The sequence below is a fragment of the Arvicola amphibius genome, chromosome 5, assembly GCF_903992535.2.
Source record: "Arvicola amphibius chromosome 5, mArvAmp1.2, whole genome shotgun sequence".
Lineage (NCBI taxonomy): Eukaryota > Metazoa > Chordata > Mammalia > Rodentia > Cricetidae > Arvicola > Arvicola amphibius.
The window spans coordinates 53,008,964-53,033,359 of NC_052051.1; the positions used below are offsets into that span (position 1 = coordinate 53,008,964).

Sequence of the window (24,396 nt, forward strand, 5' to 3'; positions counted from 1 at the left end):
AGAAATCTGTACTTGCTGGTATTTGAAAGATGGAGTTTTACGCTTCAAAAAAATGTGCTTTTTCCCATAAAAAGATGGTATCCCACTTTTAAAGCTAAATAATTTTTGAGATCTCTTGCATAAATAATATTTTATTACAGGAAGTAATCTAATTTATACATGTTCATACATTTCAAGGACTACACCCAAGCATCAGGAACAAAAAATTTCAAATGCGAAATTGAAATTTACACCAACAAACACGGAAAACTATTTCAGACTATGTGCTACCTTCAATTGCTTACACAGGATCCAAAGAATGCAGGCAAACCCTAAAATCGTAGCAGAAGCATTTCCGCACACTGGTATCAAAATCTAGTTTGTGCTGAAGTGTTTCCGCTAGATTCATAGAGTATTCTTCGGAAGGAAGGAGCAGAGGACCATCATCTGGTTGCCCTCCGGACTTTCTGCAGCTCTTCCACAGGCTTCCATTGCTGGTTGATGGTTATAAGCTTGAAAAACAGAAAGCAAGCCGCTTTGTTAAGGGTCTGCTGCTCTCCGTCCTCACATTCCCTTAGGGGACCTGTCGTTCTCCCTGAAGGAAGAATATCACTATAGAATCACCTCTCCTTGACTCTGAAACAAGCACAGAATAGCAGACTGGCCAGTTTCTTACCACTCCATCCCCTAAGACCTCTGGGTCTCGAGGTGTCACAGGATCAGGGAGAGCAGCCACACATCTGTCCTACTTACATTCCTAGTGTCGAGATTTTTAATTTGCTGAGATAGCATTTAAATTCAAGGGGTGCATCAGTTCCTTGTAAAAGGATGGACAGTGTTCAAGGCACAGGGCAAGACACACGGTAGGCTCCTAAAATTCCCTCCTTGCAGTTGCTTCACGAGCCGATCAGCTCTCATTTAGACACCCCCGTTTGTCCCCAGCAGTGCTTTCTCATCCCAGGCCTGAGACACAAAGATTCTGAATGCCTCTCCTTGACTTAAATGTTTTCAGAGCTTTGCCTTTTGTGAAGTCTTTTCTAACAGCCCCAAATGGTGTTCATTCTGGCCCCATGCTTCTAGCCTTCAGAATATTTAGATTATAGAAACTAAAACCTGGAGCAGTGAGCTGGCAGGATGGCTGAGTGGGTAAAAGTGCTTGCACCCAAGGCCTACGACCTGAGTTTGGTTTCTGAGATCTACATGGTGGGAGAACACGGATGGCGTCAGTCATCCTCTGACCTCCAGACGCGAGCCATGGCAGAGGCGTGGCTCCCTGCCCCCAACAACAATTACAAGTAAACAAATAATAATTACAAATAAAACCTTTCGAGTAGTCTTTTGGAAATGAGTGAATGACAGCTAATTCCACTGAGGAAAAAAAAATCTACTCCATTTTCAGGAATTCCTATTGCTTATCCCACCTTATATTAATTTTAGGTGAGTAATAGGGAAACAAGGTAATGTATTTCAAAACTGATAAAGATTTATATTTGAGTGGATAAATACGGGCCGGGCACTATGCTAAAAGGCTCTGTATTTAGATTCTTTAAGCTCTGAGGGCAAGTTTTATCATCACGATAATTTCACAGATTCAGAGAAGCCACACTGTCCGCCGTGTCTGTACAGAACAGGACCACGACCTGAGCTAGGTCTCTAGACCACTGTTTCCAAAATGACACTAGATGTCCACTGTCGGTGCAAGGGACATTCCTAGCTGAATGTCAACCACACCTTGTAACGTCAGCAATACCTTTTGGGGTTGAGTAGGATCCACCATTTCCCAAGGTTCTGGGTTTCTTTTCCGATCAATACTAAAAATAAAAGAAGATTCATTAAATGAAGGTAAATGTGTTTATACAAACCCGAGAGAGATTGGGCGTATAAAATATCCGGAGACTGATTCGGTCTCCACACTGGAACTGTTGACTTTGGTCACCGGCTGTAACCGCTGAAGTGAAAGAAGTGTCCACTGAAAACTCAGGGTTTGCTGCGAGCTTTAAGGATCCCTTCCTCTGTAATGCAGGTAAGAGGTCTATTTGCTTTATTGGGCGGGTTTGGGGACTGCGCCCACAAACAGGTAGCCATGGAGGTGAAAGGACACAAGCAAGGGCCGAGTTTCTAGCAGGGATAGGGGGGCGCTGGCTCCGGGCACCACCCTCTGTATGTTGTTAGAGTGTCCTCTCTGAACCTTGAACCAGCCTTAGTCAGTTTCAGAGATAGCTCTTCCTTGCATCCCAGGAGACAAAACCTAGCTAGTACTTTCCTTTACCCAAAGTTGAGAATAGAGTTCATTGCAGATAGCTGAACGTTTCAGTTCTACCACAGTAGGAGAGAACTTTCTCATTAAGTTAACATTTTGAAACCTAAAGCAATTATGTTTGATGATATGTACCCCCTAAATGTTTTTTAAGTATTCCAATTTCAACGTTTAAATTTAAAAAGAAATCAAATTTTACTTCGCTACAGGAGAGTCGAGGGTTCAGATGTAAGAAACAAATGTCACCACCGTCTGTCAGCCTCTCTAACACCAGAATTCTTTTTCAGCTCACACTTTGGTGTTCTGATTCGTAGGAAAAAACCCAGACACTGATGGCATGTGTTTCAGAATCTGCAGGTGGGAGAAAAGCAGACATCCCTACACGGGAGACATTAGTACTTACACCACGTCGGTTTTTTTCAAAGCATACATAGAGAAAGATGAAGCTCCAATGGCCGCCGCGGATATGATAAACGCCAAAGGAATGAGCTAAGACAGAACAGGTGGGAGATAGATTCAGTATGAAACCTCTGAAATATAACAAAATAGTATAAAAATTCAAAATCTTCACCATCTTTTATTTCTTCTCTAGAGAGAAAAAAAAAAAAAAACACTCAGAAGTCAAGATTTACCGGTTGTTTTAGAAACTTACTTCCTTATTTTTCGACAATCTCTGGAAGATGCCCATGATGACTTTAGTGTGGAATTCCAAATCTAGAAGAAGGAAAAATCCGAGATACTGGTCAAAAACATCCTCCCCTGGGGCCCAGGGAACCAAGCCATCCAACAGATGCAGAAGGCCCGGCGGGGGCCCACTCCGCAGAACTGTTCAGAAGGAGACGCACCTAGGGCGGCTGTGGCCGGGAGATGTTAACGCCCAGCAGCGAGCCGGCCTTATATGCAGCCAACCGCTCGGGAAGGGCCGCGTTCTGGTCACGCGGGGACCGGTCCGACGGTCGTGCACCGAGACAGCTCACGCGCGCCCTCTGCAGGACGGTCGCGCAGCGCGGCTGCTGACCGCGGTCCTTACCCGCGGTCCCCTTCTATGGTCCCCAACGCTTTCTGTCGGTCTTGTACCTCCAAAAGTCTGGGAGATTCCTGTGTGATGGCCAAAGCCTGAGTGAAAGACACCCAGCCCTTCTAAAACAGAGGGATTGAGGGAGGGGTAAGGGAGGGCAGGGGCTCCAGAGTTGACTGCAACCTTCTCCCGGGGTACCAGGAAAGGATGCCAAGTTCAGGGCGGGGTAAATTGGACCAAATTCAACCATATAAAAGTTCTAAAACGTGACATGTCGCACACGGAGATTGCTAAAAAGTAAATTGTAAAGTTCATATAAACTCCAACGGAGTCCTGATGCCTGCTCCTCCCCCCCAAAAAAGTCAGGGTTAAGGGAAAAGAAACAAAATTCAACTGCAGAAGATTCCAGGTGTTCTTTTCTGCTGTGGACTCGAACTGTTGGCTTCATCTTTGGGTTCCCCCTCAGCTCAGAAACTTGGGCTGGCAGTATGCTTTGGAAATAATTCCTCTAGCCCAGCGACTGTGCGCCACTGAGCCAGATTCCTGGACCGGGGCAGAGCGGGGCGGGGTAGGGGGCGGCTATTAGACGCAGAGATGTTCAAAGCATGCAGCTACTGAGTGGTAGAGATGGAATCCGAAGGGAAGTCCGTCTCCTAACACCAGCACTCTTAGTGCACCCTAAGTCAAAACAAGTTTGGTACTTTAAAGTTGTTTTAAATCACACTGACGGTGAAGTTGTGTCCGTGGGAACCCTCTAGCTTGGGATGTACTGGAGTGTCCAGACTGTAGCCCCCGAGTTGCAGGATAACCCAATACACTTACAGATGATGACATTATGCCACAATATCAGAAAGTTGGATAATCCTGTGGCTTGGGTTGAACTTCCAGTACAAAATCCTTCCGCACTAAAGACACTTTTGGCAGGGGGGTGGTGGGCAGGGGGTGGGAACAGCTGTCTTACTACAACCTAGCGCAGGCGCGTCTCAAACTTAAGATCCTCCCACTCGCCAGGTGAGTGTTGGAATCACAGATGTGCAACTGAGCAAAAAGAGAACAGCTTTTAAATTTGGGTTTTATTTGAGAATTTCACTCAAGCTATTTTGAGCATTTTCACCTCCACTCCTCCTCCAGTTCCTCCTGGATCCATCCCTACCTCCCTACCCTCCCAACTTGGTGGGGTCTTGTGCTTGTTTGTTTGAAATAACCGAGTCCAGTTTGTGCTTCCCATATACTCTGGGGTATGCGGTCATCCCCTGCTGGGGGCCACATCCTTGGTTCTCCTGGATAAAGCGTTGACTGTCTATAGCTCCTCAGTTAAGTGGGGGGGGGGATGTCACAAACTCTTTCCCCCGCCCCCATACTAAACTGCTGATTAGTTTGATCTTCCTCAGGACCTGCAGAGGCACCCAGCCACCATGAGCTCAGGAGTGTGGTGGTCCTGTCATGTCCAGAAGACACTGTTTGGTTCCAGTCTCCCACAACCTCTGGTTCTTACACACACACACACACACACACACACACACACCCCTCTTCCCCATGATGATCATTGAACCTTGAGCGAGTATGACAAAGATGTCCCATTTGGTACTCAACTGACAACTTGGCCTCTGTATTTTAATCAGTTCCGGGTTCCTGCCCTAATAGTGTCCACTGCACAACAAAACTCTCCTGAGGTCTGAGAGCTGCACCCATTTACCAGGAGAGATACGGATTTAAAGGGCAGCGATGCTATGTCTACTAAACATAGGAATGAATCATAGTAGGCTCACCCCTAGGGCCTCTGAACTTCCCAATTACAGGCTCTCGGGCAGATTTACAGTGACATGGGTTTCCTTCTGTGGAGTAGATCTTAAATCCAATCGGAATTTCTTAAATCCAAACTTTTTAATGGTTGGTTAACCCTGCAGCATCTGTACCACTACTACACCCATGGAGGCCTCACACATTGGCCACTACTGTCGTTTTCAGCTGGGCAAGGCCATTGATGACTCCCCCACTCCCCCGCCCAACCCAGCAACATACACAGCACTTTCCAATACACATCTAGGCATCTATCCAAAGGAGTCTATTTCCTATCACAGAGACACGTGCCCATCCATGTTCATAACTGCTTTGGTCACAACAGCTAGCAAATTCCCCATAGTATTGATCATTCAGTGTAGGTGCCAGATAGTGAGGAAAGTTGCTACATGGTTCTATTTTTGTTTCCAAGTTTTCAGGATAAAATGTTAAAGGAAGTGAAGTATGTTATCTACACATAGAACGTTCTCATATAACCTTTAAAATACACTCATCATTTCTACTTGTAGCAATGACAGATCCAGGAAGCCACACTTTTGACCTTTCATATGAATGCCCAGGTATGCTGAATTCTGAAAGACGCAGGGGTGGGGCTATGTGCTTTGTTTTTCCTTTGGGTTCAAGGAATTACTGCAGTTCAAGGTAGTTTGTACTGAAGCACCAATCTCACTTAAGGTAAATGCAGCAATTTAAATATTAAATTATCCGCTCAATAAGTATTACAAAAATAGGTATATGCTAATGATTCATATCTTTTGGTCTTTTTTTCTGAGTGCTGTGGACAGAACCATCTAGAATTTTCCACCACCCAGTTCTTCAGAATACACTTTCCCTAATAAGATTCCTCACTTCACAAACACTGAATACTGGCACCCAGGTGGGGCACCAGGCCACTGCTGTCTGGGAGACCAGAATGTGAAGCAGGTATGACTACCACCCTTCACCTTCCAAACCTGGGCAGGCCCAGAGTCCCCATCAGGACACTATGTCCTTGCTAATTCTTTGAGGAGGCTTTGTCTCCCCAACTCCCAATGCTAGACACTCTTAGAGCCTTCTGTAGCTAAGACAACCTGACTTACACATCCAGCCATGGAATGTAAACTTAAGCAGCAAACCCCCTAGCTTCAAAAAATTTTTAAATTTGTATTTTATATACATTGGTGTTTTGCCTGCATATGTCTGAGGGTGTCACACCCCGTCAAACAGGAGCAACAGACAGTTGTGAGCTGTCATGTGGGTGCTGATACTGGGAGTTCCAGGTGTTCTTCATGCCAGGGTTAACAACTAAGGCTCTAGGGTGGTCTGAGCTCAGTACAGGGGGAAATAAAATACTGCCAACTTACTGACAAGCTTTCCAGGCCAAGTGTTCACCTTCCACAACGAAGATTTGGGGGTGAAAGTGAAATGAACACTGTAGTTGGTTGTTTTGCTCCTCTGGGGGCCCGCCACCCACCTCACAAATAAATCACACGTGGAGGCTTATTCTTACTTACAAGTGCCCAGTCTTAGCTTGTTTCTGGTCAGCTTTTTTATTTTTATTTTTTTTGTTTTTTGTTTTTCGAGACAGGGTTTCTCTGCAGCTTTAGAGCCTGTCCTGGAGCTAACTCTTGTAGACCAGGCTAGTCTCGAACTCACAGAGATCCTCCTGCCTCTGCCTCCTGAATGCTGGGATTAAAGGCGTGCGCCACCACCGCCTGGCTGGTCAGCTTTTCTTAACTAAAATTATCCTATCTGTCTTTTGCCTCTGGGCTATTAACTTTTTCCTGTATGCCTTTCTTTACATTGCAACGGCTGGCTGTAGTTGTAGCCGGGTGGCTGGCCCCTGGTGTCTTCCTCTCCTCTTCTTGCTTCCTGACCCTTCTTTTTCTCCCTCTATTCATTCTCTGTCTGCCAGCCCAATGTATTCTTTCTCCTGCTATTGGCCATTCAGATCTTTATTAGGCCCATCAGGTGTTTTAGACGGGCAAAGAATCACAGCTTCACAGAGTCAAACAAATGCAACATAAAGAACGCAACACATCTTTGCATCATTAAACACGTTCCACGGCACAAAAAAATGTGACACATTTTAAAATAATATTCCACCACAGGGGACTATGTGGGCTAACAGAGTAGGACCACGAGAAGGAAGAGGTGGAGAAAGGCAATATGAACAAAGGACATGTGTGTGAGAATGTCATGAAAAACCAGCTTAGTAAACCATAAAGTCTAAGTAAAAACCAATTTTTTAAAACAGTCTTGGAAGTTGTCCAGAGCAATCTTCTGATTGTGGAAACTGAGTCACAGGATGTCCTGGTCAGACTCTGCCATTTCCTGGGCATTTCGGTGACAGGCACCTAGATGCACCTTGGGTGGCCCAGGTAAGGTGCTCCCTCACACTGCTAGTGAGGAACAGTAGCAAAAAACTGTGCGCTACCATTACTTCAGGAGTTAAAAAGAAAAAAAAAAACCACAAAAACAAGAACCGGAAGGTTAGATATCAAAGGGTTTTTAATCCTTAATTGCTTCTATAAAAATAAAAACATGCAGACCAATCTATGACCTCAAATTACTTACAATTACAAAGTGGGGGAGTTAAGACTACAGTGGAGAAACCACACAATGAGAGGACGAGATGAACATTCACCAACGATGTGGAGCGCACTGTGCCTCCAGCACAGAGGATGAAGAACCACAGTGACACAAAGCATACACCCAAAGAAGTGCAGAAGTGCTGGAGCTGACTGGTCCACCAAAAACTAGTCTGCTTCCAAAGACGTTGAGGCCAAGAAAGACTGAGAACTGTCTCCAAGTAAAACACAGAAGGCACATGTGACGGCTAAACTCAGGGTGTAACCCCAGACTAGATCGTCTGACAGAAAAAGATGATTACGTAGGCCATTACAGGGACAGAGAGAGGAACTCACTGGATACAGTAAAATACTGTGTTGATGTTGAACTTCCTGAGCTTGGTGAGGGAACTGCAGTAGGAGACAATGTTATTCGTAAGACGCACGCACTAAACACTAGCTAGAATGGAGCATGCAGAGACACGAGTCAGACAGTGTTTGAGAGACAGGCATGTATGACAGTGACCTCCCAAGGCTTTCCCTGGCGGTGCAGTCGTGTTGTGCTTGAATAACCGCGTTACTCTATGGCGTTCGGGATGGAACTGCCTAATGACACACTTCTTAGTGTCATCCCCGAGTGATGCATGACTATATTCTAGTCGCCAACTGTTCAGAAAACTGTGTGTGTGTGAAGGACAGAAAACAATGACAAAATGCTAAACGGGAGACTCTGGGCTGGAGAATGCTGAAATCCTCCGTTCCAGCCCTGCAACTCTCCTGTCAGTGACCTCATGTCAAAGCCACAAAAAGTGACCAAAAAATAACTATCCTAACAAAATCACACACACACAACTTTTTATTAGTGTTTTAATATACCTTCTAGAAGTAAGATGGTGTTTATCAGGGCAAGTTTTTCAGCCTCTCTCTCTCAGCCTCTCTCTTGCTAAGTCTCTCTCTCCTAGGAAAGTGTGAAGTTGCAAACCATAAAAAGTGAAAAACTAAATAAAATAAAAATTTAATTATCTTCCAAGGCAGGAAGTCCTTTCTTAAATAAGTTTTCATACGCTGTCAAGCTTTCCCGACTCAAGGACGGCTTCACAGTCCTAAGCGATTCCCTGAAGTGCTCTTGTTTCACCGAGGTTGCTTCCAGTCCGTTCTCTTGCAGAGCAATCAAGGCAGCCTGATGACAGAGATAAGCAAGAGAGAACAGTTAATTTGCTTCGTTTAAAAACTAACAGTAACGTCAACAACACTGCAGTCTGGCTGTAAACCTTTGGCCTTACGTCAAAGGAGTTCAATGTCATCACAAACATTAAGGTAGAAGTTAAGGTGCCTAAAAATCCACCCTAGAACACAGTTTTGTTTTGGTTTGGTTTTGGTTTTTCGAGACAGGGTTTCCCTGTAGCTTTGGAGCCTGTCCTGGAACTAGCTCTTGTAGATCACGGTGACCTAGAACTCACAGAGATTCGCGTGCCTCTGCCTCCTGAGTGCTGGGATTAAAGATGTGCACCACCACAGCCCAGCTGACTACAGTTTTTTTGTACATTAAAAATCTAGCCGTAAATGGGCAACTGCAGAATAACATACACTCCGAGTCCATATATAGTTTAAGATGAGAGGAACCTTAACCTAAAGGTAGGAAGCACTGCTCATAAAAGGAAAGATGACATGTCTCCTTGTAGCCATGTACATGTGTGGAAGATGCAATTCCAAACCCTGACCACAGACAAACTTCATGGCAGAGTAAAGAAGCTCAAAGTTCAAAAGCTATGAGGCATCTCAGGGTAGGAGGGGGCAGTGTTGGGTCCTCAACACAAAACAGCACAAACTTACCTCTTTGCAGAGGTTTCTAAGATCGGCTCCAGAGAAAAAAACCGTTTCTGCTGCTAGCTTTTCTAAAGAAACATCAGGCCCTATCGGCATGTTGTTTGTACAGACTTTTAAAATAGAAAGCCTGCCCTGGAACAAAACCAAAGACAAAATGTTTACAATCCTTAACATTCATGTTCAACACTGATACATTAAACATTTTTAAGTTCAAATTTTTTATCATATTACAAAGTGTGTGTGCATGGTGTATATGTGCAGGGTGTATTTCTGTGTATGATGTGTAAATATGTGTGGTGTGGTGTGTGCAGTGTATATATTTGTGTGTAGTGTGTATTTGTGTATATGTGGTGTATGTGGATAATGTATATATTTGTGTGTGTTTGTATGTGTAGTGTATTTGTGTGTTTGTGGTGTGTATGTGTGGTATGTGTAATGTGTGTGTGTTCATAATCAATTAAAATCATTCTTGCTTCTGAAAGAGACAGTTGAGCCATCAATGATTCATACAGTAATGGTGAAAAGTAGTTTCTTAATTATGTTTGAAGTAGCTAATCATAACCATTCTTCTTATGAGACAAGATGACTCTCTTTCAGGAACAAATACCACTATCAGAACAGTCTCAGAAACAAACACATGAATTATCAGATACATTTAGAAGCATCAGACATTACTTTAAAAGAAAAATCTTTTTAAAACTTGATAAAAGCCTAAAGAAGGAAAAGAGTAATTCTTGGAGCCCTTCACCATCTGCCGGTTGCTCTGTGCATTTGAGAGTGAAGGATTTCCTGACTGAACTCACTACAGTCCCTGCAGCCCCAGACACTGACAGAGCCTTCAGCGCCTACTCCATCCCAGTGCAGAACAGCACCCAGTGCCCTCCGCACTGCTGAGACACCAGAGTCACTTCCAGGCATGCTAGCCTGAAGGCACGGACAGACACCAATCAGAGAAAGCGTGAGGCTGGCCCGCGCCCAGCACTGCCAAGTGCAGAGGAAACATCAGCCGTTACCTCCTGATCAGGAGGGGGGACGTAGATCATCTTATCCAGTCTTCCAGGCCGCAGCAAGGCGTCATCTAAGACGTCAGGCCTATTGGTTGCCACAACGATCATGACATTCTGATGAAGAATCTCTTGGTATTCTGAGGAAAAGCATATAACACAGAGTCATGTCAACACACTGCTACTCAATAAAACCCTTTTAAGTAAGTCACACATGACAAAGTGCTGTTTCAACAAGGACAACCTCTCCTCAGAGTCAGGATGCTTACTTGCCATCCCAGACACCTTCTTGGTACCAAGTCAACCCACAAACAACTCCTTAACCGAAGAGCTACCTGTGTGTCTGACAGGACAGTAGTCCTGACAGGTGTTTCTCTGTGTGAGAACTGACAAAGGGGCCAGATGGAAGGACACCTGCCTGGTGCCCAAATCCACTCAGGCCCCCGCTGGACGACAACTATAAACAGACTGCTTACAAAGGCAGACTGCGGGGCTAATGGGGGCCATGACGGTTCTGGAAGGTCCAGCTTTCCGTATCCCCAAAGATGGAAATTTCATCTTTTTTTTTTTTTTTTCCAGAGGCAGAGATGATCAACCTGAGCTGCAGTTATGCAAACCCTGGATGAGAAGCAACATATGCTTCTGTTTGAAGTGGGATCTCATGGACCCCTGGCTACCCCCAAACTCTTTACCTAACAAAAGGGACTTCTGCTCCCCTGGTCACACCTCCCAAGCGCTGGGTTTCCCAGCATGAACCAGCACACCTGGATTTGCGTAGTGCTGGGACAGCCCGCAGAGTGTGGTCAGGCCAGGCAGCCACTCTATCTACCACCGACCTACACACAATCCCAAGTCCGAGAGAAGAAACAGATAAAAGCAAGACACGGCAAGGCCTAAAATCAAAACCATTCATTGAGTTGGATAATCCAAGCGGTCCTCCAGTGTACACCCCTCAAAGCAGCAAGTTTCCCAGCATGCTAATGGGAAGCTGTACAAGGAACCCCTGCACCATGAGATCAGGTTATCGTGGGCCCCTTCTAATTATAGTGTGCTTTATTTCTACTGAGTGGTTAAAATGCTCCTTCTGTGGAATAAATAAAAAAATGGGAAACAAACGGGAATATGATTAGAATAAATCAGATATTACCCACTCAGGACAAGAAACCACTCTGTCTGAAGCAGAGGCTCACAGAGGCAGGGGACTCACTAACTTCACTCGCTTTCAACTACTGAAGTTCCTCAAGTACTCGTTTGTTTTGTAATTTAAGAAGGGTAAGTCCTTCTCAGGATATATTCTCAATTCATGAGAATAAATTCCCTTCTCTGTTAAGGAAGATATATTTCTCACTCTTTTTTTTTTGTTGTTGTTTTTTTTTTTTTTTTTTTTTTTTTTGTTTTTTCGAGACAGGGTTTCTCTGCAGCTTTTTTAGAGCCTGTCCTGGAACTAGCTCTTGTAGACCAGGCTGGCCTCGAACTCACAGAGATCCGCCTGCCTCTGCCTCCCGAGTGCTGGGATTAAAGGCGTGCGCCACCACCGCCCGGCTGATATATTTCTCACTCTTTAGAAAATAAAATTCACATCTAAGATAATTATAAGACTTTTTACTTATTCTGCCCAAAACACAATTTTCATCAGCCCTATAAAAGTCCCAAGAAGTCAGTGATATCATATAACCCTCCAGAAGATGGATCCAGCCTAGGAAATACAGCTGTGTGGGAATGTTACCTAATTCTGGCCTGGGATTATGGTGCACCCTGGCTAAAAAAGAGCCCCAGCTCCTGGTATTTACCCTGGTGGTCTGATTTACTCCCTCTTCTCTCTACCGTCCTAACTCCCACACCATCGAGTTCATTCAGCAGAACTGAAAGAACTCGCTCCCGATCATCACATCCCAAGGTGCCGACTGAGCGAGACCCCAAGACTGAGTCAATTTCATCCAAAAACACAAGCGCTGGAGTATTGGCTCTTGCTTGTCGAAATACCTTAGTGAGGGAAAAAAAACATAATGTCACACGCCATTCCGGTGACTATTTTCACTTTGCTATCTGCAAACATTAAAACAGAAAAATGAAGACTCTAAGAACTGGGAAATTAGTAAATAAAAAAGTCAATGATAGATAAAGTTGTCTTCTTTAAAGATATTTAACACGGAAGTGATAACGCTCTTTTCTTTTAAAACAGGATTTTATTATGTAGCCTGGGCTGGCCTGGAACTCACAGAAATCTGTCTGTCCTGAGCACTAGAATTAAAGGCATATAACAAATATTTAACTTTAAAAATCAAGAGAGATGGCACAGGGGGCTAAGGGTGCTTACTGCTCTTACAGGGGCCCTTAGTTCAGTGGCTAGTACGTACCCACACTGGGTGACTCATAATTCCCTGCAATTCCAGTTCCAGGGGATCCAGCATCCTCTTCTGTCCTATGTGAGCGTCTGCACACAAGTGCATATGCCACACATAGGCACACACATGTGCAATGATTTTTAAAAATTAAAAAGTTTAAAAAGATAAAACTGCAGATTGATAAAACCTCACCTCAACATTATTCAACACCAGAGAAAAGAAATACATGAAACAGTAGCAGTAGGTGGAAGAATTACAGGGGAGAGGGCTCTTATTTTAAACTTAAACATGTACAACTTTTACCACTGGGGAAAAGACAATACTTAAAAACAAACGAACCTGAGACAAGACTTTTTCCGAATCCCCAACGTAAGGTGAAAAGAGGTCGGCTCCGCTCACTGACACAAAAGAGCAGTGGCAGCTTGTGGCCAGGGCCCTCACCAGAGTGGTCTTTGCACATCCAGGGGGGCCATAGAGGAGAAGGCCCTTTGGCTGTTTCAGACCCATCCTAGCAAACTCCTGAGGGAACTTCAGAGGCCACTCAACACACTGTCAACAGGCAGAAAGATGGAGATGTTAGTGTATCGGTACTTCCCAAATCCCTCCCCTCATCTGGCACGCCCCAGAGTGCATTGAGCTGAAATAGCCTCCTCTCCTCAGCAGCCCAAGAACCCAGCTCCCTACTACTTGGTTCCATCTGCACCCAATGGCTTTCACTTGGGGTACCAAGCTATGCCTGAACATTCTCCCAACAGTTCTCTGTGGCTTTTCTCTTTAAACTTTTAATTATCTTTAAATTTGTGTTGTCTGGGTCTGCATATATGTCTGTGTATCATGTGCATGCCTGGTTCTTGCAGAGGTCAGAAGTCACTAGATCCCCTAGAACTGGAGTTATAGATGGTTGTGAGTCACCATCTGGGTGCTAGGAACTGCATCTGGTGTAGGGCCCGGGTCTGCCCTTGTTCCTGGGGCTCATCTTGAGGACAGTTTCTGGTCAGATGACTAAGCATCCTGTTTGTTCCTGTGCTCCCTCTGCCCCGCCTGGTGATTTGTTGTAGGGCATTGTTGACTCTATTGTTGGTATGGTAATTTCCCACCTGCCTAGGTGGGAGTCCTTGTGCAGCAGTTAGATATGGTAATTTCCCACCTGTCTGGGTGGAATTCCTTGGGCAGGAGTGGGGTATATAAGATTTTCCCCAAGGCTAAATAAACGGCATTCGGCTGATCTCCTTTCGAATGACCCAGGTCTCTTTGTGTGTTCTTTCAATCTCCAGGCCCTTGTCCGACTCGCGTAAGGTACAGTGGCGCGCGAACTGTACCGAGGGGGTAACACAGAATCGGGTGTTACAATCTGGTCCTTTGGTAAGAGCAACAAGTGCTCTTAACTGCCAAGCCATCTCTTCAGTCCCATGTGGCTAGTCTCTATCTTTCAAACTTACCTCAAATTACCTGCTTGGAGAAGTCTTCCCCAAGGACCCTGAGCAGAAGAGCATCCCTTCTCCAGCCACAGCCTGTACTGCCTTCCATTGTACTTAGAACATTTATAGTTCCTTACTATTCTTTTCCCATGTTGGGTTGGTCATTCTGTTCCCGCTACAGAATCAGCAGAGTTCACATCTCAATCCTCAAGACCCAGAGCAACACTTGCCTACAGCAGGCACTCAATAAATGTTACTGAACAGTGAAGAAGTCCTAAACACTCGAAGGGAAATAGCTTTACAATCATTTTACAGACTCAGAGACTCAGGCCTATGAAAGTTAGCTGTGAACCTTACTTCTAGTGAGTGTCCAACTTAGTGCTGGTGAGGTAGCAGAACCAACAGTGACCTCAAGGAAGAAGGGTGGCAGGTGAGAGCTTTGTTCCAAGGGACACAGACTTTTAAACAAACTAGGCCAAAACAGGCACCCCAAGAAGAAGGGATACTACAAACAGAGATGCATGAAACCATCGAAACTGACTGTCCCAGCAGTGAGCAGAGGCAACAGAAGTGAAGTGGAGGTGGCCCACAGTGGGCCCTGCAAGGTCCAACTGACAGAAATATGTGGAGTGCTCTGGAAGGGAAGGAAACTGAGGCAGGGAGGTCAGTCAGGTCAGAAATCTCTTAATGATTCAGGTCACAAAAATCCGAAAGGCTGGATGTACCACAGGCAATGAAGACAGCAAGACAGACTAGTCACTGAAACATGAGGAATTGTATTCCACAAAGTTCTGGTACCCTACTTCTGACGGGGAACTGCTTGCTGGCTGACCGCAGCCACCTGGACAGGGAATCTTGGGTGTGGAGGTAGCGTTTTTTTCAAGACGGAGTCTCACTATGTAGTGGTGGCTGTCTCGAACTCACAGAAATTCAACTGCCTCTGTCTCCTGCATGCTAGGACTAAAGGCATGTGCCCTACACCTGACATTAACTGGACCCTGGACATGTCATGTTGGCAACCCTGTGGTTATCTAGCAGACAGATAGCCAAGCAGTCCTGATGACCTCAGGAAAAGTCTATTCAAGACTTTTCAAGTAATGGCGAAACGGTCTTAGACACCGTGACCATCACCTTGGACTGCAGAAAGGATATCTAGGGTTGGAGAGATGGCTCAGTGGTCAAGAGCACATGTTGCTCTTGCAAAGGACCTTCCTAGATTTGGCTCTCCAATCCCAGGGCATCTGACACCCTCGTCGGTATGTGGTGACCATATACACATGCAGACAAAATACAAATAGGCATAAAATAAAAGTAATTTAAAAAGAAAAGATGTCCATGAGTCTCTAAGAGCACCAATATTTCAGGGAAGGGAGAAGAGAGCCCAGAAAGGCAGGAAGTGCCACAGCCAGGCTAACAGAACACCACAAAGGGGCATGGCTGATGTCTTTCGGGACTGTGAAATGAGAGAAGCCCATGGGAAAGGCTCTCCACAGCTTCGAACCCCAGCCCCAGGAGCAATATTACAGCATTTGCACATAACCTGCATCTATTTGCCGTAAATTGCCTCCACCACTCATAATAACGTAAATACCATGTACGTAGTTGGCATACTACATGCTTTAGGGAAAAAAAATAACAAGAACAAACGTCGGATCTGTTCAGGGCCGACAGTAGTTTGGACAGCCGGTTGTATCCACAGATGCAGAACAATGGAAACACACCAAACGTTCTCGTTTACGGGCTCGAACTACAGTGGCAAAGGAATGACTGACAGCCTGCACGTCACAGAAGTTAAAGCATCTACTCTCCAGCTTGCCACGGGAGTTCTGCCAACCTGTGTTCTAGATGAGAATGAACTCCTTAAAGCAAAAGTTCTTAGAGAGGGGTTAAGATGGGGAAACACAGAAACTAGATTTGATGTCTGCAGAGCAGGAATTCGGGTAAGACGGCAAATGCATTTGATTGCGGCATTTCCATTATAAACACAGAATGCTACCATGGGACTTGGCCGGACAAGCTGATTAATAACCGTTACCTGCTTTAACTTCAGCTTCACATCGTCAAGTCCCCCTATCTGCTCCCAGCCAACAGGCTTGATGTCCATCAGCCCAATAGAACTTCGAAATGATGAGGGCTGAATCTTTTTCAAAGCGTCAAGGAAGTCCGTTTCGTCAATCTGAGGACTGTCCTGGTTCTGAAGAAGCCCCAAGAGAAAAATTAAGCCAAAAATTAGGCAGGCTTTTGCTATAGCATACACACATAACAACCTAAAGAAAAAAAATATCTCTTTTGAATGTATAAATCTAATTACCACTAGTCTCAAGTTCAAGCATCTCAGACAATCATCTCCTCAACGTGGAAGTGCTGAGCTCACAAGGTCCCAGCCCTAAATTCAGACAGCTACGGCTGTTAACGGTCCTCTCAGGAAGCCACAGCCACTCCGCCCCTCTGGCTATGGGAAGCTGTTCTCCCCAGAAGACTAACAAACTTTTAAGTCTGCCAGGATGTGACAGGAAGAAATGATACTCAACACTGTTGATTAAATTTCTTCAAACAAGAGTGAAATAGAGGAAATAACAAGTAGAAAAACACCGGTGTTTGCGACTTTCTATAAACGCAACACGGAGGAGAGGACATCTTCACACTTCAAAGCATCTCCTCGCACTATAGCTCACGGAGGAATCAGACACCGCCCCAGCAGCCTTCAGTATTCAGTTCATAACACCAATGCGCAGCGGAGGGGTCTCGTGCTCCACAAGGTAAAGACACAATCCTGACTATGTACTGGTCCCATCAGGGATGTATACCTGGAATCTGACCATTCTACAAAATAACCCAAATCACTCATGTCAAAGTCACAAATCTCAGATTAAAAAAAAAAAATCCTCAAGTGGCCCCTATAAAACAAAAAACATGCCCATACACAAACGCACACACACACACACGATGGACAAGAGAGTACGATAATACTAACTTAGCAAAATGTTAAAAATTATGGATTTGGATAAAGGGCCTGGTTAAGGTTCTCTGTAACTATTTTGGAACTTTGCAACAAAATTAAAATGATTTTAAAAATAAAAAAGTTAAAAAGAAACCTAACAGGAAGCGACTTTTAGAGAAGCTAGCAGACTAATCATATTTCCTGGTGTTTTACCGTCTGTGCCTGTCTGTCTTTCCTCTCAGGTTGCTGCTCTCAGCTATCTCTGAACGTTCTTTCCAGATGAAAACAACAGGCCCCAAAGTCCTTTCCCTAGTTGTGTCTGCAAGTTTACTCATCTGTCCATCTCCAAATGTTCGAGTATCTAGTCACGCCCTTATTGGCTCTTCTCGTTATTATACTCAAAGGCCATCTTCCGGGGCTGGAGAGATGGCTCAGAGGTTAAGAGCATTGCCTGCTCTTCCAAAGGTCCTGAGTTCAATTCCCAGCAACCACATGGTGGTTCACAACCATTTGTAATGTGGTCTGGTGCCCTCTTCTGGCCTGCAGGCATACACACAGACAGAATATTGTATACATAATAAATAAATAAATCTAAAAAAAAGCCATCTTCCCCTAACATTAGGTATTAATTTACAATTTTCTTGATCATCCCAGTGAAGCACAATTTTGGTTTGCTCAAGGCTTCTTTGGATGGGGTGGGAGGAGGGAAGGGAGTGGGAACTAGGACTGGTATGTAAAATGAAAAAAAAGATAGTTTGTTTCCTTTTAAAAAATAATGAATTTAAAATAAGTTAAATGAAAAAAGTTTCTTATGTTCATTTCCATTTTACCTATATTGTTGTTAAGTAATTTGCTTTCATATCAAATTCTAAGTATTGGGGGCTGGAGAGATGGCTCAGAGGTTAAGAGCATTGCCTGCTCTTCCAAAGGTCCTGAGTTCAATTCCCAGCAACGACATGGTGGCTCACAACCATCTGTAATGGGGTCTGGTGCCCTCTTCTGGCCTGCAGGCATACACACAGACAGAATATTGTATACATAATAAATAAATATTAAAAAATTCTAAGTATTGGGTTGTTTATAAACTCATTTTCAACTACTTGATTCCATTTCTATAAGACTATGAAAGTGGATACTTATGGTAACCAATTCTAAGTAGTATTATCTAAAAATGTTAGCAGTTTTCATGTCTAGGGTGATGTTTTAGGCAGTTCACTTTCTTTATACTTGGCTCTCCGGTTGAGTTTCAGTCTTGTGTTTGACGGGGACACATTCTGACAAACTTTCATGGGCTGATTTGCCATTCTTGTGCATTTGTTCTATTGTTGATGAAAAGACTCATGGAACACATAACCATCATCTTCTGTTTTGTTTCTTTGCTTTACTGGCTTGCGGTCTTAGACTCTGGGCACGGAATACTCATTAATTTTAGATAATATCACCTAGCATTTGAAGATCTCACTTCACCACTGCACACCCTCCACTTCATTTGACTTTCCGCACCCTTGCAGGCAGATACATCCTTTCCTCTTCTGAATTTATTAAACTGTGTTCCTGATTCCTTAATTGGACTATTTCAGAAAAACTTGAATGGATTCCCTGTCTGCCCTGGTACAGAGCCTCTCACCTGCCTAGTGGGAGAAGAAAGATGAGCCAGATCTTCCCAGATGTCTCTGCCCCTTCTTCCCTCGGGTTGTTTCTGAACTCAGTCATTACCTATGGAGACTAGACCCCTCCTCAACAGGAGTGGCTGGTCCTCCTAAGCCAGAGAAGCTTAAGATGAAGCCTAGAACTTCAAAGCAGAGGAAATCTGAATGCGCCTCCCCTTCCCTCTTTGAGACTCCCACCCTTTCCCACAAAGGACACACATTCTCACACCCATACACAGGATCTCATTGAAACTCTAGGCAGTTTGGTACCAAATCCACTAAGATGGGGACTCAGAAGTGTATCTAACTTCTTCCACCTTAGAATGAAAATAATATAAAATTAGGAAAGATATAAATTATTTAGTTGAAAATAATTTAGGATGCTATGAACAACACTGAAGTGTCCCAGAATCCTCAGCTGTTGAAATTATTGTTTGCCAAAGAGGTTTAGGGACTCCAGTTATCAGATACTAAATGACTTGATTTTTAAATTAATTAATATTAAAAAATATTACATTTAAGATCATCCTAATTTTTTTTTTCGAGACAAGGTTTCTCTGTAGCTTTGGAGCCTGTCCTGGAACTAGCTCTTGTAGATCAGTCTGGTCTTAAACTCAGATATCCGCCTGCCTCTGCCTCCCAAGTGCTGGGATTAAAGACGTGCACCACCACTGCCCGGCACATCCTAAATATTTTTAAGTTAATTATAAATTCAAAATTTGAAAATCAGTGACAATCTTGAATAAAATACAATTCCAAGTATTCAATTTCTCACGGATTAGAAAACTTTATTTCTCCCATAGACATTTATCAATCATAAAGAAAAAAAATAACAGTCTCCTGGCAATGAAGAAATCTTACAGATACCATTTTATTCTAGAAATCGAATGCTGAAGTTAATCATCAGTGGCTAAAATTCTTGCTAGGGTATCACGGCTATGGATTATTTCTAAATGTTTCAGGAAGACATACACACATGTAAACTCAAGCACACAAAGAAAGAAATGAGAAGTAATCCAGCAGATGTCACGACTGGAGCATCAGGGGGAAAAGCTACACAAAAGCTCTTAGTCCTGCTTTTGCACCTTTCTGGCTAAGTCTTGGGTGGCTGCTTAAAAAATTTCAATTAAAATCTGTCAGATTCTTCTGAGGGTCAATATCTTTCCTGGCTGGTCTGGTTCTAGCACTAGGGAGTTCCTGTAGCAGTGACGAAAATTCCCTGAAGAAACTGCCTGGAAGACTCAGCTACTTCCTCATCTTCAATCATATATTTATACAGCACTGAGAAGCAAATCTATGAGATAAATTCATATACATACGTTCACATACAACACACACATTACATACACACAGACACAGCCGTGGAGACTGCCGACCATGCCAAGGAGCGTACTGTACCTACCACTTCTTTAACCCCAAGTTAATTTGTCGTATTGCCAGGAAAGATGAACACAGCTGGTCATACGTCAACACGCCTTACCTTCTCATTTTTAAGAAGGGCACACATGGCAGCCTCCCTACAGAGCGCGGTCAGGTCAGCACCAACGTAGCCAACTGTCATTTCTGCCAGGAGACCTAAGTCAATGTGGCTGGAGACGGGCATCTTGGAAGTAATCACTTGCAGAATTGTCTCTCTTTGTTTAAGTGTGGGAGCCCCAATGACAACCTACAGGTAAAGCAAAAAATAGAAAAATTAAAACTATACAACTTAAATCCTTTCTTTAAAAGCATCCTCACAAATCTGCCCGCCTGCATCTGCTTCCCGAGTGCCAGGATTAAAGGCATGTGCCACCACCGCCCGGCAAGGGTCTCTTTTGTAATGACACTCTCATAACTATACTTTGTCTTTACATCTGGTAGGAGGAAAACTCAACTGAGGAATTTTCTCAATCAGACTGGCCTATGGGCATGTCTGCTGGGTTTTCTTAATTGCTAATACATAATTCTGGAACTTGTATCATGACCTTTTTAGCACACCTTAGATTCTGAATATAAGAAAATACTAATTGCCTAATGGACCAACAGAGGCTGGAAATTTGATCAATGAAAATTATATATTTCACTGAAGAAGTTCTGGCTGACAAGGATCAAACAATAGGCCAGATCATCCAGGTCCTTGCTCTTTGGGAGGAGAAGGGCCTTTAATCAGATGGTGCAAGGAAGAAACCCACTCACAGCCTCAAAAGAGTTAAGCAAAAGTATGCAATTGCTACTTCTCTGCAGAGTTCTGCCACAAAACTCACGTATTGCTTAATTACTAGTTATTCTAACTATTCCTTAGCAATAAAAAGAATCACTTGAAGACCAAAGCTCATAAAACAAGGCAGCTCTGAATATTCAACTTTCTTGACAACCCAGGGAGTCAACTGTAGAACAGGAAACTGTTACCTTGACAAGGAATGAACATATTAAGGGGCTAATGCCTGGTTTTGTTTGCCTGTCCTGCCTTCTCTTACTGTGACTAGGTTTTCCTTCCAAAGCTGTTTCAGTTGAATATGCTTGCAACAGGCTGAGTTACCTTAAGACTTAACATATATTATTTACCTTCATGGCCCGCAAAACAAAGCTAATGACCATCCTGCTTCCCAGGATGATCTGACTCTAGAATAAGCAGGCTCTGGCTCACAGGTCACAAGAGATTACAAATCCTGCCTGACCTAGCTGTCCAAAAAGGTGAGCTTCGAGGGACAAGGGGCTCTTAACCAAAGCCGGCTATTTACCTCTCTGTCAAACCGCCCGGGCCTGCGCAGCGCTGGGTCTAACTCATCTGGCCGGTTGGTGGCTCCCACAACCACAACCTCCCGGTCCCCGTGGATGCCGTCCAGCAGCGTCAGCACCTGGGCCACCACCCGGCTCTCGGGAGCACATCGCGGGCCGCCTCTCCGGGGACACAGGGCATCCACCTCGTCCAGGAAGAGGAGGCTGGGCCCGCGGCTGGCCAGTTCCCGAGCGCGCTGAAAGACGCGTCGCACGTTCTCCTCGGTCTCCCCGGGCCGGGCGCCCTGCAGCTCCGGGGCGCTCACCGCCAGCAGCTCGGCGCCCGCCTCGCGCGCCACCGCCCGCACCAGCTGGGTCTTGCCCACTCCCGGGGGTCCAGCCAGGAGCACCCCGCGGGGCACCGCCAGCCCAAGCGCGCCCAGGGCGAGCGGGTAGCGCAGCGGCAGGCGGAGCAGCTCCTGCAGGGAGGTGGCAGTCTCCGACAGGCCTCCCAGAGTCACCTCCTCCGGTGGCTCGACCTGAGGCGGCGGCTGGTCGCTGAGCGTGATGCGGGTGTGCGGTGTGATCAAGCCGGCGGGCTCAGGGTCTGGCGTCCCGCCCACCACGTGCAGCGCGGCGACGGGGCCGGGGATGCCCGGCGGGGTGGCCACCACGTGTCCCCGCGACACCGGCCGGTGGCGCAGCAGCTCGTGCGCTACCTCCAGCACCGCAGCGGGGCTCGGGGTTCCCGCCTGCGGTCGCAGCACCGGCCACACCGCGACACGCCGCAGGGGCGGACAGGGCACCGGCTGCAAGCTGTCCAGACTGATCTTCCCCGCTGCCACCTCGGCCCCGGGGCTCGCGCACTGCGGGTCCAGCTGCACAAAGCCGTCCGCCCCATCGCGCCGGGGCCAGGCCGTGCAGAGGCAGCAGCCGCCGGCGGGCAACGTGATCCTCAGCGGCGAGCCCAAGCGTGCGCCCAGACTGCGGAAGGCGGCCGGCCCTAGGCGGCAGCGCTGGGTGTTCCGGTCCCGGGGATCCACCGGCAGCAGCTTCAAAAGCTGTTCGTCAGGGAAGGGCCCCGAGTCCGGAGCCATGATCAGGAGAAGCACGCCCGGGAGAGCCCGGCAGCAATTCTACCCGGCTCCGGATGCAGGCGGCGCGCATGCGCCATGAAAGGACAGCGGATGATTGACGGTCGAAAGGGCTTATGGGAAAGTGAAAAGGCTGGGGCTCCGTAAACTTTGCAGAACCCGCGCTGTCCCTCCCGCAGCCTTCAGAGACGGCGTAAACTGGCATCCGACAGACGCAAAGCCACACTAGGTCATAAACACGTACCTTGGCTGCCATATCAGTGTCAGGTCTCTGCCTTCTGAATTTCCAATAAGAGTTTGCATTTTTGTGAAGTAAAAACTAAAACTGTGGGGGAGGGGACAGGCTGCTGAGGAGTAAACAAATTACCTGTCAAGTTAATTGTGATGCCCACACCTTATGGAATTTTATTCTCGTTCCAAAAAGCTCATGGCGTCTAGACATGGGAAAGAAGACCTAATGTAAGACTTAATAACCATCTTCAATATGTAAAGGGGCGGATGTGAAAGTCAGCGTCCTTGTGGATGGCTGTGGTATAGAACTAACCAGGAAATGAAAGTTTAATGGGATGATCTTAAGAGGTTTTCTCTGCATATTTTAGCACGGTCGGGTGAAAGGTAGTCAGTGGCCATAGCCAATGCCAACAGAGGGAAGTATACACGAGGAGACTATTAGAACCGCTCAAACCTTACAGATTGCTGCACTGATTTAGCAGAGGTAGAGGCTATGCTAGTAGGGATATGAGGTGAAAGAGAGAATGTGTTGTTTTGTGTTGCATGGAGAAGTTGATCCCATCCAAGGTCAAATTATAAAGTCCTCTGACCTTAGCCAGGACATACACAGCTTCCCCACAGGAACACCCACTCGTGTCCTTATGTCACAATTATCAACAAGGGATTCTGTTCCTAGGCCTTCGACTCTTCGTTCATCCTCAAGAGAACTGCAGATGTCTCCCAGCCAGCCAGTAAATCCATCCTGCCCCTTTGAGTCAGACCATTCTTCAGTGTCTTGTTTCAACCATTTGTACATCCGAATTTATCATACCTACAATGACAAAGTCTTGTAGAAAACCATTCTAAGCTGGGTGTGATGGCTCACACTTGTATCCCAACATTTGGGAACCTACCAAAGGATTATCACAATTTCCAGACCAACCTGAACTACCAAGTGAGGTCTAGGTCAGCCAGATGTACAAAATGGTAAAATGTCTCCAAGAAAGAAAGAAAGAGAGAGAGAGGAGAGAGAGAGAGAGAGAGAGAGAGAGAGAGAGAGAGAGAGAGAGAGAGAGAGAGAGAGAGAGAGAGAGGGAGGGAGGGAGGGAAGGAAGAGAAGGAAGAAAGAGGGGGAGGGAAGGAGGAAAGGAAAGAAGGAAGGAAGGAAGGAAAGAAGGAAGGAAGGAAGGAAGGAAAAATTTTGAAAAGAAAGGCATTATAATTGCTCTGTGGTCTCTAATTTGTTCGCAGTACCCTAAATCTGGCAATTCTATGTATGAGCACCATCTAAAGGAACAAACTCATGCACCACTAGAGGGAGCCCAGAACCAGCAACTGAAGTCCTCCCTTGGAGACCTGGCATTCTCTACTGAGGCTGCCGCTAGGTTCTCCCCATTGTTCACACCCAGTTGTGTGAAATCGCCATAGTCACTATTGATTGTCTTATTACATTGCCAGGCTACTGTACTAAAACACTATATGCTAAGCAGGTTATAATAGGCAATAACAAATTACCTTTTTACACACACACACAGTCCAGAGGCACTGGATCTCTTGGAGCTATAGTAACAGATATGCCACTATAGTTATAGATATACCACTGCATGT

At 45.4% G+C, this 24,396-nt stretch overlaps 2 protein-coding genes across 2 annotated transcripts; both read right to left on the reverse strand.

The window, feature by feature from the left end:
• Positions 1-248: 248 nt before the first annotated feature.
• On the reverse strand, positions 249-3,086 carry C5H15orf48 (chromosome 5 C15orf48 homolog). The gene is made up of 5 exons (XM_038332110.1): positions 3,082-3,086; positions 2,889-2,950; positions 2,640-2,725; positions 1,730-1,790; positions 249-491 (listed from the first exon to the last, which is right to left on the reverse strand). The coding sequence occupies exons 2-5, from the start codon at positions 2,922-2,924 to the stop codon at positions 423-425; spliced, it is 252 nt and encodes an 83-aa protein (XP_038188038.1). The 5' UTR covers positions 2,925-2,950; positions 3,082-3,086; the 3' UTR covers positions 249-422.
• A 4,440-nt stretch (positions 3,087-7,526) lies between these two features.
• Spata5l1 (spermatogenesis associated 5 like 1) lies at positions 7,527-22,639 on the reverse strand. Its single transcript, XM_038331654.2, has 8 exons — positions 21,508-22,639; positions 20,268-20,453; positions 16,233-16,391; positions 13,119-13,328; positions 12,225-12,417; positions 10,444-10,574; positions 9,437-9,562; positions 7,527-8,783 (listed from the first exon to the last, which is right to left on the reverse strand). The coding sequence occupies exons 1-8, from the start codon at positions 22,579-22,581 to the stop codon at positions 8,619-8,621; spliced, it is 2,244 nt and encodes a 747-aa protein (XP_038187582.1). The 5' UTR covers positions 22,582-22,639; the 3' UTR covers positions 7,527-8,618.
• Between the last annotated feature and the right edge of the window lie 1,757 nt (positions 22,640-24,396).

What these genes read in the sequence shown, in the direction of transcription:
- C5H15orf48 (XM_038332110.1), bottom strand. Translation starts at nt 2,924, where the DNA reads ATGGGCATCTTCCAGAGATTGTCGAAAAATAAGGAA. An exon ending in GATTGTCGAAAAATAAGGAA is followed by an intron (nt 2,726 to 2,888) that starts GTAAGTTTCTAA and finishes GTTCTGTCTTAG; the next exon opens with CTCATTCCTTTGGCGTTTAT. An exon ending in TTGAAAAAAACCGACGTGGT is followed by an intron (nt 1,791 to 2,639) that starts GTAAGTACTAAT and finishes TTTTATTTTTAG; the next exon opens with TATTGATCGGAAAAGAAACC.
- Spata5l1 (XM_038331654.2), bottom strand. Translation starts at nt 22,581, where the DNA reads ATGGCTCCGGACTCGGGGCCCTTCCCTGACGAACAGCTTTTGAAGCTG. An exon ending in CCGGGCGGTTTGACAGAGAG is followed by an intron (nt 20,454 to 21,507) that starts GTAAATAGCCGG and finishes CTTTACCTGTAG; the next exon opens with GTTGTCATTGGGGCTCCCAC. An exon ending in CCCTTCTTAAAAATGAGAAG is followed by an intron (nt 16,392 to 20,267) that starts GTAAGGCGTGTT and finishes GGGCTTCTTCAG; the next exon opens with AACCAGGACAGTCCTCAGAT.